At 34.1% G+C, this 13789-nt stretch overlaps 1 protein-coding gene across 8 annotated transcripts in view; it reads right to left on the reverse strand.

Annotated features, from left to right (window-relative positions):
- PRKACB (protein kinase cAMP-activated catalytic subunit beta) overlaps positions 1–13789 on the reverse strand; it is a 143676-nt gene that overhangs the window by 19881 nt on the left and 110006 nt on the right. For all 8 annotated transcript variants that reach the window (XM_027536722.1, XM_027536719.1, XM_027536723.1 and 5 more), the window contains 3 exons: positions 12701–12827; positions 11701–11796; positions 8492–8614 (listed from right to left, as the gene is read on the reverse strand). In XM_027536722.1, the coding sequence (XP_027392523.1) occupies positions 8492–8614; positions 11701–11796; positions 12701–12827 (346 nt within the window). The remainder of the gene's footprint in view (positions 1–8491; positions 8615–11700; positions 11797–12700; positions 12828–13789) is intronic.

Here is a 13789-nt window from a genome sequence, read left to right on the forward strand (position 1 = left end):
GTAAGGTTTTTAATTTTTTACTCTAAACAAAATGGGGGTCACTGCAAGGTTCTGAAAGGAGTAACAAGATCTGACAATGTTTTTTAAAGAACCACTCTAGTGACTCAAAAGAGAGCAGTATCAGTGGAGGTGGTAAGAAGTAGCTGAATTCTGTGCATATTCTAAAGATAGAGGCAATATGGTTTTCCTATGCATCAAATACGGATTGAGAACGTCGGGGTGTTTTGGCCTGAGTAGCTGAAAGTAACTGGAAGGATGATGCTGCCATCAAATGAGATGGGAAAGATGGTGAGAGGAACAGATTTGCTAAGGAAAACAAAAATCTGTCAGTTTTAGACAGGTTGAATTTGAGATATTTATTAGACCTTTGGGCTTCCCTGGTGGCTCATAGGGTAAAGCATCTGCCTGCAATGCCGGAGACCTGGGTTCGATTCCTGTGTCGGGAAGATCCCCTGGAGAAGGAAATGGCAATCCGGATACTCCAGCACTCTTGTCTGGAAAATACCATGGACGGAGGAGCCTGATAGGCTACAGTCCACGCAGTCGCAGAGTCGGACACAACTGAGGGACTTCACTTTCACTTTTCATTAGACCTCCTAGTGGAGATCTCAGGAAGTTGGATACAAAATTATGCAACTTACAAGTCACGTATAGCTAGTATTAAGCTTCCCTGGTGGCTCAGATGGTCTGCCCGCAATGAGGGAGACCTGGGTTCGATCCCTGCATTGGGAAGATCCCCTGGAGAAGGAAATGGCAATCCACTCCAGTACTCTTGCCTGGAAAATTTCATGGATGGAGGAACCTGGTAGGCTACAGTTCACGGGGTCACAAAGAGTCAGATACGACTGAGTGACTTCACTTTCTTTCTTTATAGCCAGTATTAAAAGTTATACAGAGGATGTGCCCACCAATGAAAGATGTGCAAAAAAAGAAGATCGAGCCAAAGAGATTTAGAAGGAAAGATGAGTAGAGGGTAGTGATACATGTACATATACAGCTGATTCATGTTGTTGTACAGCAGAAACTAACACAACATTGTAAAGCAATTCAGTCAGTTCAGTTCAGTCGCTCAGTCGTGTCCGACTCTTTGCGACCCCATGAATCGCAGCATGCCAGGCCTCCCTGTCCATCACCAACTCCCAGAGTTCACTCAAACTCATGTCCATTGAGTCAGTGATGCCATCCAGCTATCTCATCCTCTGTCGTCCCCTTCTCCTCCTGCCCCCAATCCCTCCCAGCATCAGGGTCTTTTCCAATGAGTCAACTCTTCGCATGAGGTGGCCAAAGCAATTATACTCCCATTAAAATAAATTTTAAAAAGAAAAAGAATGAAGATATAAATCCAAGCATTCTAGCATCCCCTTTTTAAAGAGTTTCATGAGAATTATATGTTTTTTAAGCCAATTAAAAAAAAAAGGAAACATGAGTAATTCAGAAATAAAGCCAAGATCATGAAGAGTCACTGAAGCCAAATGAAGGAGTAATGAAAAAACCACTGAACTAGATTCTATTTCTTGCTTTGCCACTAACTGGCTTTTATCTTGGAGAAGGAAATGGCAACCCACTCCAGTATTCTTGCCTAGAGAATCCTGTGGACGGAGGAGCCTGGTGGGCTGCTGTCCATAGGATTGCCCAGAGTCATACACGACTGAAGCGACTCAGCAGCAGCAGCAGCTTTTATCTTTGGGCTATTCAGAGCCCTGATTTACCTACACATAGAATAAGGGAGTTAAACTAAATAAAATGGAACATTCTTGTCACCTCAAGAATTCTACTAAGCTATTTCTTTGGTAGAAAGAATACCTGGGTTCCAATCCCAACTCTAGTTCTTTATACTTTAGGCAAACTTTTACCTTTCTGATAAGTGAGATAACCTCACTTATCTCATCCATAAAATGATAAAAGTATATTTCATCTGGCAGGTATGAAAATAAATTAGGTGACTTTTATGAAACTGCCTTTTCTTTTTCCAGCCACGCTATATGTCTTGTGAGATCTTAGTTTCCTGACCAGGAATTGAACCTGGGTCTACGGCAGTGATGGAGAAGGAAATGGCAACCCGCTCCAGGATTCTTGCCTAGGAAATCCCATGGGCAGAGGAGCCTGGTGGACTACAGTCCATGTGATCACACAGTCAGACATGACTGAGCGACTGAGTACTACGGCAGTGAAATCACCAAGTCCTACCCAGTGGACTGCCAGGGAATTCCCTATGAAACTGGCCTAGTATCTTATAGGCACTAATTCAATACATGTTTCATTTTAGAATAGTATCTTAATGATCTGAAGCGGAATTTCTGATTCAAAAAAGGAACCTAGAAGTCAGCAATATTTTTCATTATGTTTCCAGACTACTCAAGGACAGAGTGTACTAGAAAAGTCATTGCAGAGTATAATAAGTTCCTCTTTTCTTCTTTTCTCATGCTCCACCTTTTAAATTTGTACAACAAATTCTCTTCTTAAGGCACTTAAATTTGATAGAGTGAGGGAGAAAATAGACAACTAAAGCATTGTTTTATAAGGACAAAATTGTGAATATAGCTGATACCTTAACTCTGTAAAATTATATTACACAATGTGTTAAAATAACTATGAAATTAAGTCTGAATTGAGCAAACAACCGAATATTTGTTCGGCTGTAACGTCAATTATAAAGTCTTGTGCATTTTGGTTTTAGGAATAACTATTACCTTTTAAAAATTTAAGAGGAAGTTATATCCAAGAAGAAAATCAGTGCATATTGTTATAGTATCCATCCAAACAGGATGATTTAAATTCACTCTTTTTAATTTTAGAAACAAAGTGAGACAAAAGTCAAATTTGTCTACTTTTAGCTTAATCACAGAAATTACAAAGTTGATCTCTGATTGAAGAGGAGAAAATTTTTACTGCTATTCTTTTGCAGTTATGGAGGAAAAGACTGTTCAACTAGTAACATTTTATCCTGCATCAGGATAAAATTTACTGGGCTTAGATGACTCAAAAGAGTTTGTACACAGTCAATAATCTGTCAACTTCTGCCCACATTGCATACTGGGATATTTTAAGAAATTCTCTCTCTAAGTTAGTATAGCTCTAAGAAATCTATGATCCTAGTTAAAAAATTATCTAGCAAAACTGAGCATATACATTAGTTAACTTTTCAGAACACATAACTTTTCATACATACTTTCTAGCAGATATGGTGATAAGTTCCACACTATCTCATAGGACTCAGTCTCATAGGACTGGATCCTATATACATAAAAGGAAATATCTAGGACATTAACAAAATACTTATATTAGTACCATGATTGTGGGCTCTCTGATCTGTTCTCACCTATGCAGAAACAGTGCATAGATAAAATGAATTCAGATGGTTGCATAAGGCTATTATCCACCCCATCCTCATTCCATATGCAAAACAAGTTGCAATCATTTGCCGATAGGACTCCTAAGATAAGGACTGTCTCACAGCAGGTATTAAGAATTTTAAATGTTCACAGCAAGGTGTTAAAAAACTGCCCTGGATTTTATGGATATATTATAACTGCTTTTGTATTTTATGAAAATAACTATTGAGTACTATAAGTGTCTTTGACTATAGCCATGGCCAAATAGAAAATGGCATTTTAATTTCTCAAAAAAGTATTAGCACTGGGGCCTTCAAAAAAGTGTAGTGGTATATCTGCATATGTGTATGTTATTTAGGAATATACAGAAAAGAGATAATATAGCAGGCTTGAGACTGCTACCCTTGAGGAAGGCCTGTCGGCAAGTTTGGCCCTTGGCAGGTATCTGGGAATTGGAATGGTCACAGTTCAAGAAACTGAAAAGAAATTTCCCTAAGTGACACAAGTGGCTCACTGCACCTAGATTTACTACAAATGATATGGCTTATGCTGAACATTTGCTTTTGTTGTGGGAATCTCAGATTCTGGTATGTGCCAGATAGAAGATGTATATGTGATTCCAATAAAATCCTTGAGCCTTGAGTCTTTACTGTACTTCCCTGGTAGACAACATTTTATCCATGTTGCCAAAATTCATTGCTGGAGAAATAAAGTTTGCCTTCTGACCCCTTTGGGCAAGGACTCTTGAAAGTTTATGCTGGTTTCCTCTGGACATTACCATAAATGCCTTTTCCCTTTGCTGATTTCACTTTATAAACTTTCTTGTAAGATACCTTACAATGAAGGTACTTATTACAATGTAAGATATTCATTCCCTGAATATCCCTGTATGATGAACTTTGTGAATCTTCCTAGTGAATCACCTAATCTGGGGGTTGTCTTGGGGACCCTAGACACAAAAGGGAATAGTCATTTGGCTGCTAATCAACCATATTTCACTTCATGTGAATGTGGATGGCCCTTTAGGAAAAAAAATTAACCAATTCTTTCGGTTATTCTGTGTATACCTAGGTTTATAAGTTGATATTTTGTATAGTGTCTTCTTGTACATATTTGGTGGTCATTAAAAATGGAATCATACTTTAGGAGCTAAGAATTTTTTTTTAATTACATAAATAAAAAATTCTTGGTTTTCACACAGCTATTACTCGCTTGCTACCTCATTTGCAAATATCATTTTTCAGTAGTGTTAACTTTTGCATTTCTAAGAGTAATGAAGCCAGATAGAGTTGCTGTGGAAACCATCACTGATTCTTGTTATAGAGTATATGGCACTGAGGTATTAAATTTAAAGACTATATACAGAAACTCAGCATATGTATTGCTAGGATGAGGCATAGTCAATGTGGGAATTATAAGAGTTTTCTGTTAACTAGGCATTTCTAAACCTGAATCTTAATACTGTATGAATAATTTGACATTTAAATACCACCTGCTCTGTTTTTTATTAAAGGCAAAATATGTGTAGGAGAGAATCTAACAAGCTGATTGATCATCCTTCTGTACATTGAAAAATATTAGTTTGAGCTAAAATACTGTAAATAGAGAAAGAATGTAACAATCGAATGTTCAAATATACATATGTTAGTGAACTAATCACTTTATTAAACTTATTTGAACTTTGATAAGTCAATAATTCCTATAATCTTTATATTAATAACATGGTTTCAAAAATATACTCATCATAAAATACTGTTGCATAAAATAACATGTTTTTTTAAAAAATCAGAAAAATTCTGAATGAAAAGTATGTTTTTAACTATTTGACATCACTAAAACCATTAAGAAAATTTAAATACAAATACAGGATCTGTAAGACCAAAACTGGATTATCAATGATCTGAACAATTAAAAAACTTGAAAACAAGTTAATCTCCAATTTGACTTTTAGCTGCTAAACAGAGAGACAATAATGCTTTATAATGTGGATAGAGACAACTTCTAGTTTGAATCTGAGTGCTGAAACAGATGGTTTTAGTGGAAAATGTGAACATGATTTCATATTTACATAATACAGATCCTAGAGATCACTCAATAATAATATTTTATTTTCATGGATTCTACTTTAGATGAGAAAAGATAATAAGAAATGAAAACAACTCTATATCCATTATGGGGAGAGATAATCTGGCACCTTTAGTTAAAAACAGCAGTACACCAAACACCTTATCATATCTGTTAAAAAAGAAAAAAAGTCAGATATTGTGATATAAAATTCTATATTCCTACTCTTCTTTTCTAAGATAACCAGGATTTAAACTGTTATAATTTTAGAATATCTGCAGATTTAAATTTTACGCGAACATTGGATCCTAAATGTTAAAGTTTGATATGAACATATTCATAAATAGCCAAAAAATTTTACAGTGTATACTGACTGACAAATAGAGGCCTATTCACACAGATGAAGATACACTTGTTTTAATGAAAGTAGTTTTCCTAAGTGGATAAAATTTAGTTATGACAATAGCATCCTTATCAGAAAGTTTGACTTCTCCTATGAAGTTTCCCTGGAGGCTCAGACGGTAAAGAATCTGCCTGCAATGCGGGAGACCTGGGTTTGATCTCTGGGTTGGGAAGATCTCCTGGAGAAGGGAATGGCTACCCACTCCAATATTCTTGCCTAGAGAATTCCATGGACAGGGGAGCCTGACAGGCTACAGTCCATGGGGTTGCAAAGAGTCAGACATGACTGAGCCACTTTCACTATGAAGTTAAAGATGTTTAAGCAATATAGTAGATTCAGGAACTTTGTAATTAACTGTAATTAAATTATTTGGAAATATTACTATAAATTCTGTACTCTTAGTCTTTGTATTAGTAAAATATACTTCTCCCATTCAGTTATTTAAAAGTATTTTAGTATATAGCCTTTGGTCTTTATTTTCTCTTGAGATGTTACATAATTACTTCTCAAATTCTTAAAAAAATAAATCACTGCTTTGTCTATTAATTTTTCTTGATTTTTTTGTTTGTTAATCTCAAAAGTTCTTTTGACTTTTAATATTCTTTTGGGTGAAAGCAATTACAAAGATAAAAAATCAGAAACCTAGAGATCTACAAGTGTAGCAAGGACAGGAGTAATACTTAATTACCTAAATATTTCATTCTGCCTTTCTATATTACTTTAGTGTAAATCTTTCAATACCTAGCTTAATTATCTATAAGAGGTATTCATTTTTTACCTTCGACATAGTTTAAGTATGTGCTCTTTAGTAAGTCCCCTAGTTTGTGAACACTGCCACAATGTAGAACTTTCCCCCTTAAAATGCAGTAAATTGGAACTGAAAACCTTGTGATCTCTGTAGACTGCATATACACTATGACATATGAACAATATTGTGTTGGATGTGGGTTCTAGGTGGCTGGAGAGACTCATCCTATCTGTGTCTTATCCCTAAAGCTCTAGCTATGCAGCATCCAAAATTTAAATTTGAGTCTTGGTAAAAAAATAACTACATTATGAATAATCAGGGTACCTTTTGAATAGCTGACATTATAAATTTTAAGTTCATGAATGCAAAGGGTCAACTTTCATACTAAATATAGAGGATGAATCTGGTTGAGATACAAAGAAACAGAGATTTTTTTTTTTTCTATCACTTTCCAGATTCTTTAAAAGTTTGATCAGATTAATTTTCACCTTGATATTGTTGTTGTTTAGGCACCTAGATATGTCTAACTCTGTGACCCCATGGACTGTAGTCCACCAGGCTCTTCTGTCCATGGGATTCCCCAGGCAAGAACACTGGAGTGGGTAGCCATTCCCTTCTCCAGAGGATCTTCCAAGCCCAGGGATTAGAACTTGGGTCTCCAGTATTGCAGGCAGATTCTTTACCATCTGAGCCACCAGGGAAGTTTAGAAAGTCACAACATACAAAACAGCCAATTGAATCACATCTCAAGGTAATGTCATGTCAAGATTGATGTTATATGATCAAAAGCAAGCAAGCAAGCAAACAAAAACTAATAGAGCATACCACATGGAGGAATAAGAAAAAGGAGGAAACTTCCTTCCCATGAATTCTGTCAAAAATGTATAGAAGGTCTTCCAGGAATTTTTGAAAGCTTAGTTTCTTTTCTTCGTGGTGGGAAGAATCAGGCTCATCTCTACTTAAACTGACAGCAGTATTTTTAAAAAGGACCAGAGGTATGAGTTAAGACAAGGGTCTATGGCTGACTTTAAACAAAATACACTTGGAAAACAAAATTAGGAATTATAAATGCAAAAGAAGAAAGGTTAGTATAGTACTTCAAAATGTAAGATATTCCAACTTATATCTACTCATATTCAAGAAGAACTAATGTTTTTCCATATTTGCTTAAGATCAATGGCAATTGTAATCATATTAACGTGAAAAACCATTAACATCATTTCTTTGAATTCTCATCTTAAAAGGCTTATCTATTCTAAAATTGGGGCTTCCCAGGTGAAGTGAGTGGTACTGCAGGAGAACTGACTGCCACTGCAGGAGACATAAGAGATGCAGGTTTGATGCCTGGGCCCAGAAGATCCCCTGGAGAAGGGCATGGCAACCTACTCCAATATTCTTGCCTGGAGAATTCCATGGACAAGAAGAGCCTGGAGGGCTACAGTCCATGGGGTTGCAGAGTCAGACACGACTGAAATGATGTAGCACACACATTTTATAATTATTTTCAATTTTGTGTTGTTTGACATAATTTAAACAAGTCTCTCCTAAAAAAGCATGGGCATATAAAAACAGCCCCTAAAATTACTCTCCAAGCAGATATCAACATGAAGTAACTAACAATTTTTATTTATTTGAAGAAAGATAGAAGAACTATGGCTATGATCCTGAATTTTACAACTGATAATGATAATAATGATGGAAACTGCTTTATTATTTTGTCATTGTTTGTAAAATTGCCCTTTTTTACCTAAAAGACTTCAATGATTCAATATTTACTGTATCTTAAATGAGTGCTAGATATAAAGGCAGACTCTATGGATATTTCTATATTTTTCCCAATTTAGGGTAATATCCAGATGATATCAAATAGTTTCAATCTATAATGCTTAAAACTCATGTAGAGAGATAATCAATAATTAAGGAATAATAAAATGTATTACTTACCTTTCCAGAAACAATTTTTTCATAAATCTGAATTGGTTGGTCTGCAAAGAATGGGGGGTAGCCAGCCGCCATTTCATAGATTAACACTCCTAACGCCCACCAATCCACTGCCTTATTGTAGCCCTAAGATAAACCACACCAAATGGCAATCATTACTTAATTCTCTCAGAGGAGAATGAAGTCAATTTATTTCAAAATGATCTTCAAGCACATGAAATTTTCAAAAAGGCAGTTGCTGAGCAGTTATTCAGGATAAAATAAAAAAGAAAATATATTCCAAATATTGAAACTGAATATTAAGAAATACTATTAAATCTTCTTCCTAAAATCATTAAGAGTATTAGAGACAATAAAATATGCCCTGTTTAATTGGGATAATTTAGTTTTTGTTCAACAGTAGGAAGGGAATTGGATGAAATTACCTCTTAAAGCCTAATCTATTGTGTAATATTATGAATCAGATTTTCTAGAGAATACTTAAGAAAGGTCAAAAGTTTTGAAATGAGAGTAGATATTGTACTTCATGATAAATGCTAAAGTTGACTTCAAAATATATTGGTGGGTTTAGGAGGGTAAATATATTAGGGATAATCCCATCAGATCTTATTAAAACCAAAAGCTTAATGTGGAACCTAATGAATGTAAATATTTAAGTAAACTTTATCCATCCACTGTTTTTGTTTCTCATCTCTAAAAGGTATACAGGAAAGATACCTAATTCATGGAGTTTTATGGGGACTACATCAAGTGAAAGGAAATAATTAATACAAAAGTGTGTTATAAACCAAATGTACAATTCTAAGGTTATTCTTAATTGAGTTTTTCTTTTCATGTTAAACTTACTAAAATGAAGATCTAGAAGTATTGATAAGAAAATAAGAAAAAAATTAATGTTTATATAAAGTTTGATAAACCATAATCAGTGTCAATTGGCACAAAAGATTATGGGGGAAAAAAAATACAACTTTATCATGGATAGAAATGAGCTGAGTTCTTGCCAGATCTTTTGGTCTACCCACTTAATTACCTTCACCACTCCCACTATTCCAACTTTTCATTAAAATTTTAGCTTTACAAATAATTTTATTTTCAAATTACTGGTTAAAATATGATGATATAGAGATTCTATTTTTCTTTTTATTTCCTGCTTCTATATGTTTTAAAGAGAGAGAGACTAGTAAAATAGGGATAACACTTTGTTTTGCTAATAGAAATGGGCATTAACTATGCTTTTCTTTAAATGCAACTCACTAATAATGTAATTACAATGTTTTTTGCTATAACAAAAGCATATACTGTTAAAATAGATCCTTTTATCAAGTTCTGATTTCTTTGTTTTAGATTGTGTGCTAATGTTTATAATAAGTATGCCAGATGCTTTTAATACCCTAGTTAAAGACAATTAAATCAATAAGAAAAACTAAATTATAATAGGTAGATGGGCAAAGGACATGAACTAAGGACTCATACATACACACAAAGCAATACCAAATTGTTATTAAGCATTAAAAAATCTAATAATCAAAGTCATGAGACTTAAAATAATTAGCTATCAGTTACTATCTATCAAATTACTAATGATCTTTTAAAACAAGAATACCCAATGCTGGAGAAAGTGTGGTGAAATAGATACTCCTTAAACACTACTGAGAAGTGTAAAATGTTACAATTTTTTTTTGGAAAGTCCTCTGGCAATATGTATTGAAAACCTTAAAAATATGTATGTATTGAATATGTATTGAATATATGTATGAATATGTATGTTTCAATATGTATTGAAAACCTTAAAAATATTTTCTGACCCTGTAATTTCACTTTTAGGAATCTATCTTAAAAATAATTTAAAATATAGAAAAAAGCTTTATGGACAAAGACATTTATCACAGTCTTTTACAAAAGAAAAAAAGGGAAACAAGTTGAATATTCAACAACAGAAGAATGACAAAATACAAAATAGTGCATTTTAAAACAAGCAATTAAATTACGTTTGCAGGATAATTATTACTCAAGTGAGAAAAGCTGAATACAAAATTGTATATTCACTGAAACATGCATAGAAAAATATATTGAAATGTTTTTTAAAAAGGCTACCTCTGGGTAGTGAGATTGAAAGTTTTTTGATTCTTTCTTTATGGTTTTCTATATTTCCCAAATTTCAGACAATGAATATCTATTTCTCTACACACACACACACATTTTTTCAGGTTTTGGTGCTTACAGTGGCATCACATTATCTGTTAAATGTACTTAAAGAAAAGAAATGTTAGTGGCAATGACATTTAATTATAAAAGATTAAAAGTTATAGATGATTTAAATTATGAAAGATAATGAAAGGAAAGCTGAAAGAATTCTCTTGTTCTAACACTTCTGCAGTTAGCCAAATTTCAATTATTCAGAGGGTAGTTAATTAATGTATAAATATCAACACATATATCTTATCCTTTTCTCTTTCCTGGCTCCTGTCTGAACCATTACTATCAGTTTCTCCTTTCTAACTTTTACCACCAAGGGATGGAAGTAGAAAGGAAAATGAAAGTTAAACTACCCTTTTAGAAATGATTAAAAATTTCTCTCACCACATTTTCACTGTTGAGAAAAAGTAGAACTGTCTTCAATAAGATTATAACTGTCTTCAATAAGATTATAACTATTTAATTGCTATAATGTTTCTATTTTTAAACTAAAATTTTAAAAAATAATTCACATACTTTTTTTCCACTTAAGTGGTAAAATTGAAACAATGTGTTAGGGGAGTGTAATCTCCTCCATTCTGTCTCTTCTTAATAAAAATTTGAAGCAATGGACGTTAAAAAACTCGTTCTAACTACCTAACAAAAGGAAGAATAGACAACTAGTACACATATATCATCTTTAATTTGCCTCTTGGTGTAACCCAGAGCAAGGACTCTCTGCCCTCCTGTTACTGGGAATAATTATGAAAAGGCTATGCTTCTGGTTTCAAAACATGGATCTAAAGGCCCTATTTATTTAAACTAATTCTCTCAGCTTTAGAGTTAAAATCAACAGCTTATGAGATTAGTGGTAGACTCTAAATAATTGATTTTTAGTAATTATGCACAAAGATTTAAATTCATATGTAGATTAAATAAACATGTAAAATTAGATCATAACTTTTTTTAAAAATAAAAGTCCACAGTGATGCATGCCTTATATTTTTACTTCTTACATAATGATACTATAAATATACCTTGCTGAGAATGATTTCTGGAGCCAAATATTCTGGAGTGCCACATAATGTCCAAGTTCTGCCTTTAACTCTTTTGGCAAACCCAAAGTCTGTGACCTATAAAAGATAAAAAGCCTGTAAACATTTGTTATTTCATAATAAATATATTTACTGTACCTAAGTTGAAAGTTAAAAATCAGGGTTAAAATTAACACCCTGAAAAAAAATTAAGTCCATGTAATTGAGACTAATCCATTAAGGCCACTATTTAGTGAATAAAGATTAATGCAACACCAACCTGGAAAACCGTTCCCTGACTCAACGAAACAAATGAACCAAAAAGTTTCAATAAACATGAAGCAGTGCTAGAAGTGTTCCTGAAGTTCAACATTGTCTTCTGCCCTTAATTATATCATCAGAAGTTGCAAAGCATCATTGGGAGAATCTTAACTGTGTAAAAAGGAGTGCTCCTGATGCACTGAGAGTAGAAACGGAAAGGAAACACTGCCACCAGTCCAGTATTGGTAGCTGGGGATCCTCTGGTAACTGCACTGTAGAGTTAAAAAGCATAGTCTCAGGACAAGCTGATGGGATTTAAATTATGCTCTACCTGTGTGACCTTGCAGTATCTTAGTTTCATTAATCTTAAAATGAGAATAACAGTAGTATTTACATTTCATACTGTTATCAAAATTAAAAGAGGTGACACATGTGAAACACTTGGAACGATGCCTGGCACTAAATGAGTACTCACAAATTTGGCTATTCTTCCTTTATGCAGGAGCCTGTGCACAACCTGTGCACAGTTCACAATGAAAGGAGATATAAACAGGTTCTATCTTTGATGGAACTTTTGGTCCTCTGTAATAGCAACAGAACTGTTAATTCAATTTAAGCTATTAGGAAGAACTGTCTCCCTCAAAGGAAAAAAAATCCAATTTTGGTAGTTGTGGTTAAATATATATAACTTCTTACCTAGTATGTTCTCAAATAAATTACACATAATGTGTTCAAGTCATACCTGGATATAACCTTGGTGGTCAATTAAGAGATTTTCAGGTTTTAGATCTCTGTAGATGAGGTCTAGTGAATGGAGGTACTCGAATGTTAGCACTATCTGAGCTGCATAGAACCGTGCATGGGGTTCACTACGAAGAAACAAAACATTGATTTTTGGTAAAATGGGTTAACATATAGCAACTAGTAGATTACACAAAAAATAACATGAGGTAGAGGCATTTTGGGAGCAAAAGATACTTTTTTTCTTTTAAACATATGTAAAGAATCTTGTTAGTTTCTAAATATTTTTAAATCTATAAATCATCTTCAAATAATGCTTTTATATGCTTAGTGAGCAGCATATGTTGAAGAAAACGATAACTCTCAGATTGCCATTGTAATTTAAATTATTGTTGGCCATACTACAAGATACTAAGAATGAAAAGCACCAGTTAGATTGTCTATCAGGGCCATTGCTGTTGTTGATAAGCTCCATATACCTTTCCCATAAATTTCTAGTACTTAAAGAATTTCTGCTTTTATCTGCAGATTTAAGCCATTATACCCATGCTGTTACTATTACAAAAGGGATATATGCTCATTATAGGAAAAAAGCCATAAAATATTAACGAAGAATAAAGATACTAATAATCTCATTCAGAAACCAGATTCAATCCTGGTGTTTGAATTTCCAAATCTTTCACTATGCATGTTTCTACAAATATCTAAACATAGGTATAATCTGTATATTTACATAAATACACACAATTCTGGATGCATAGATTAGATTAACTGATTTGTTGCTGCTTCTGTTGTTTAGTTATGTCCAACTCTTTTGCAACTCCATGGACTATAGCCCACCAGGCTTCTCTGTCCATGGGGTTTTCCAGGCATGAATACTGGCATGGGTTGCCATTTCTTCCTCCAGGGGATCTCCTTGACCAAGGGATTGAACTGATGTGTGTGTGTGAAAGTTGCTCAGTCGTGTCCAACTCTTTGCGACCCCATGGACTATACTCCAGGCCAGAATACTGGAGTGGGTAGCCTTTCCCTTCTCTAGGGGATCTTCCCAACCCAGGGATCGAATAGGGGTCTCCTGAATTGCAGGTGG

The sequence above is a fragment of the Bos indicus x Bos taurus genome, chromosome 3 (genome assembly GCF_003369695.1).
Source record: "Bos indicus x Bos taurus breed Angus x Brahman F1 hybrid chromosome 3, Bos_hybrid_MaternalHap_v2.0, whole genome shotgun sequence".
NCBI classification, from domain to species: Eukaryota; Metazoa; Chordata; class Mammalia; order Artiodactyla; family Bovidae; genus Bos; species Bos indicus x Bos taurus.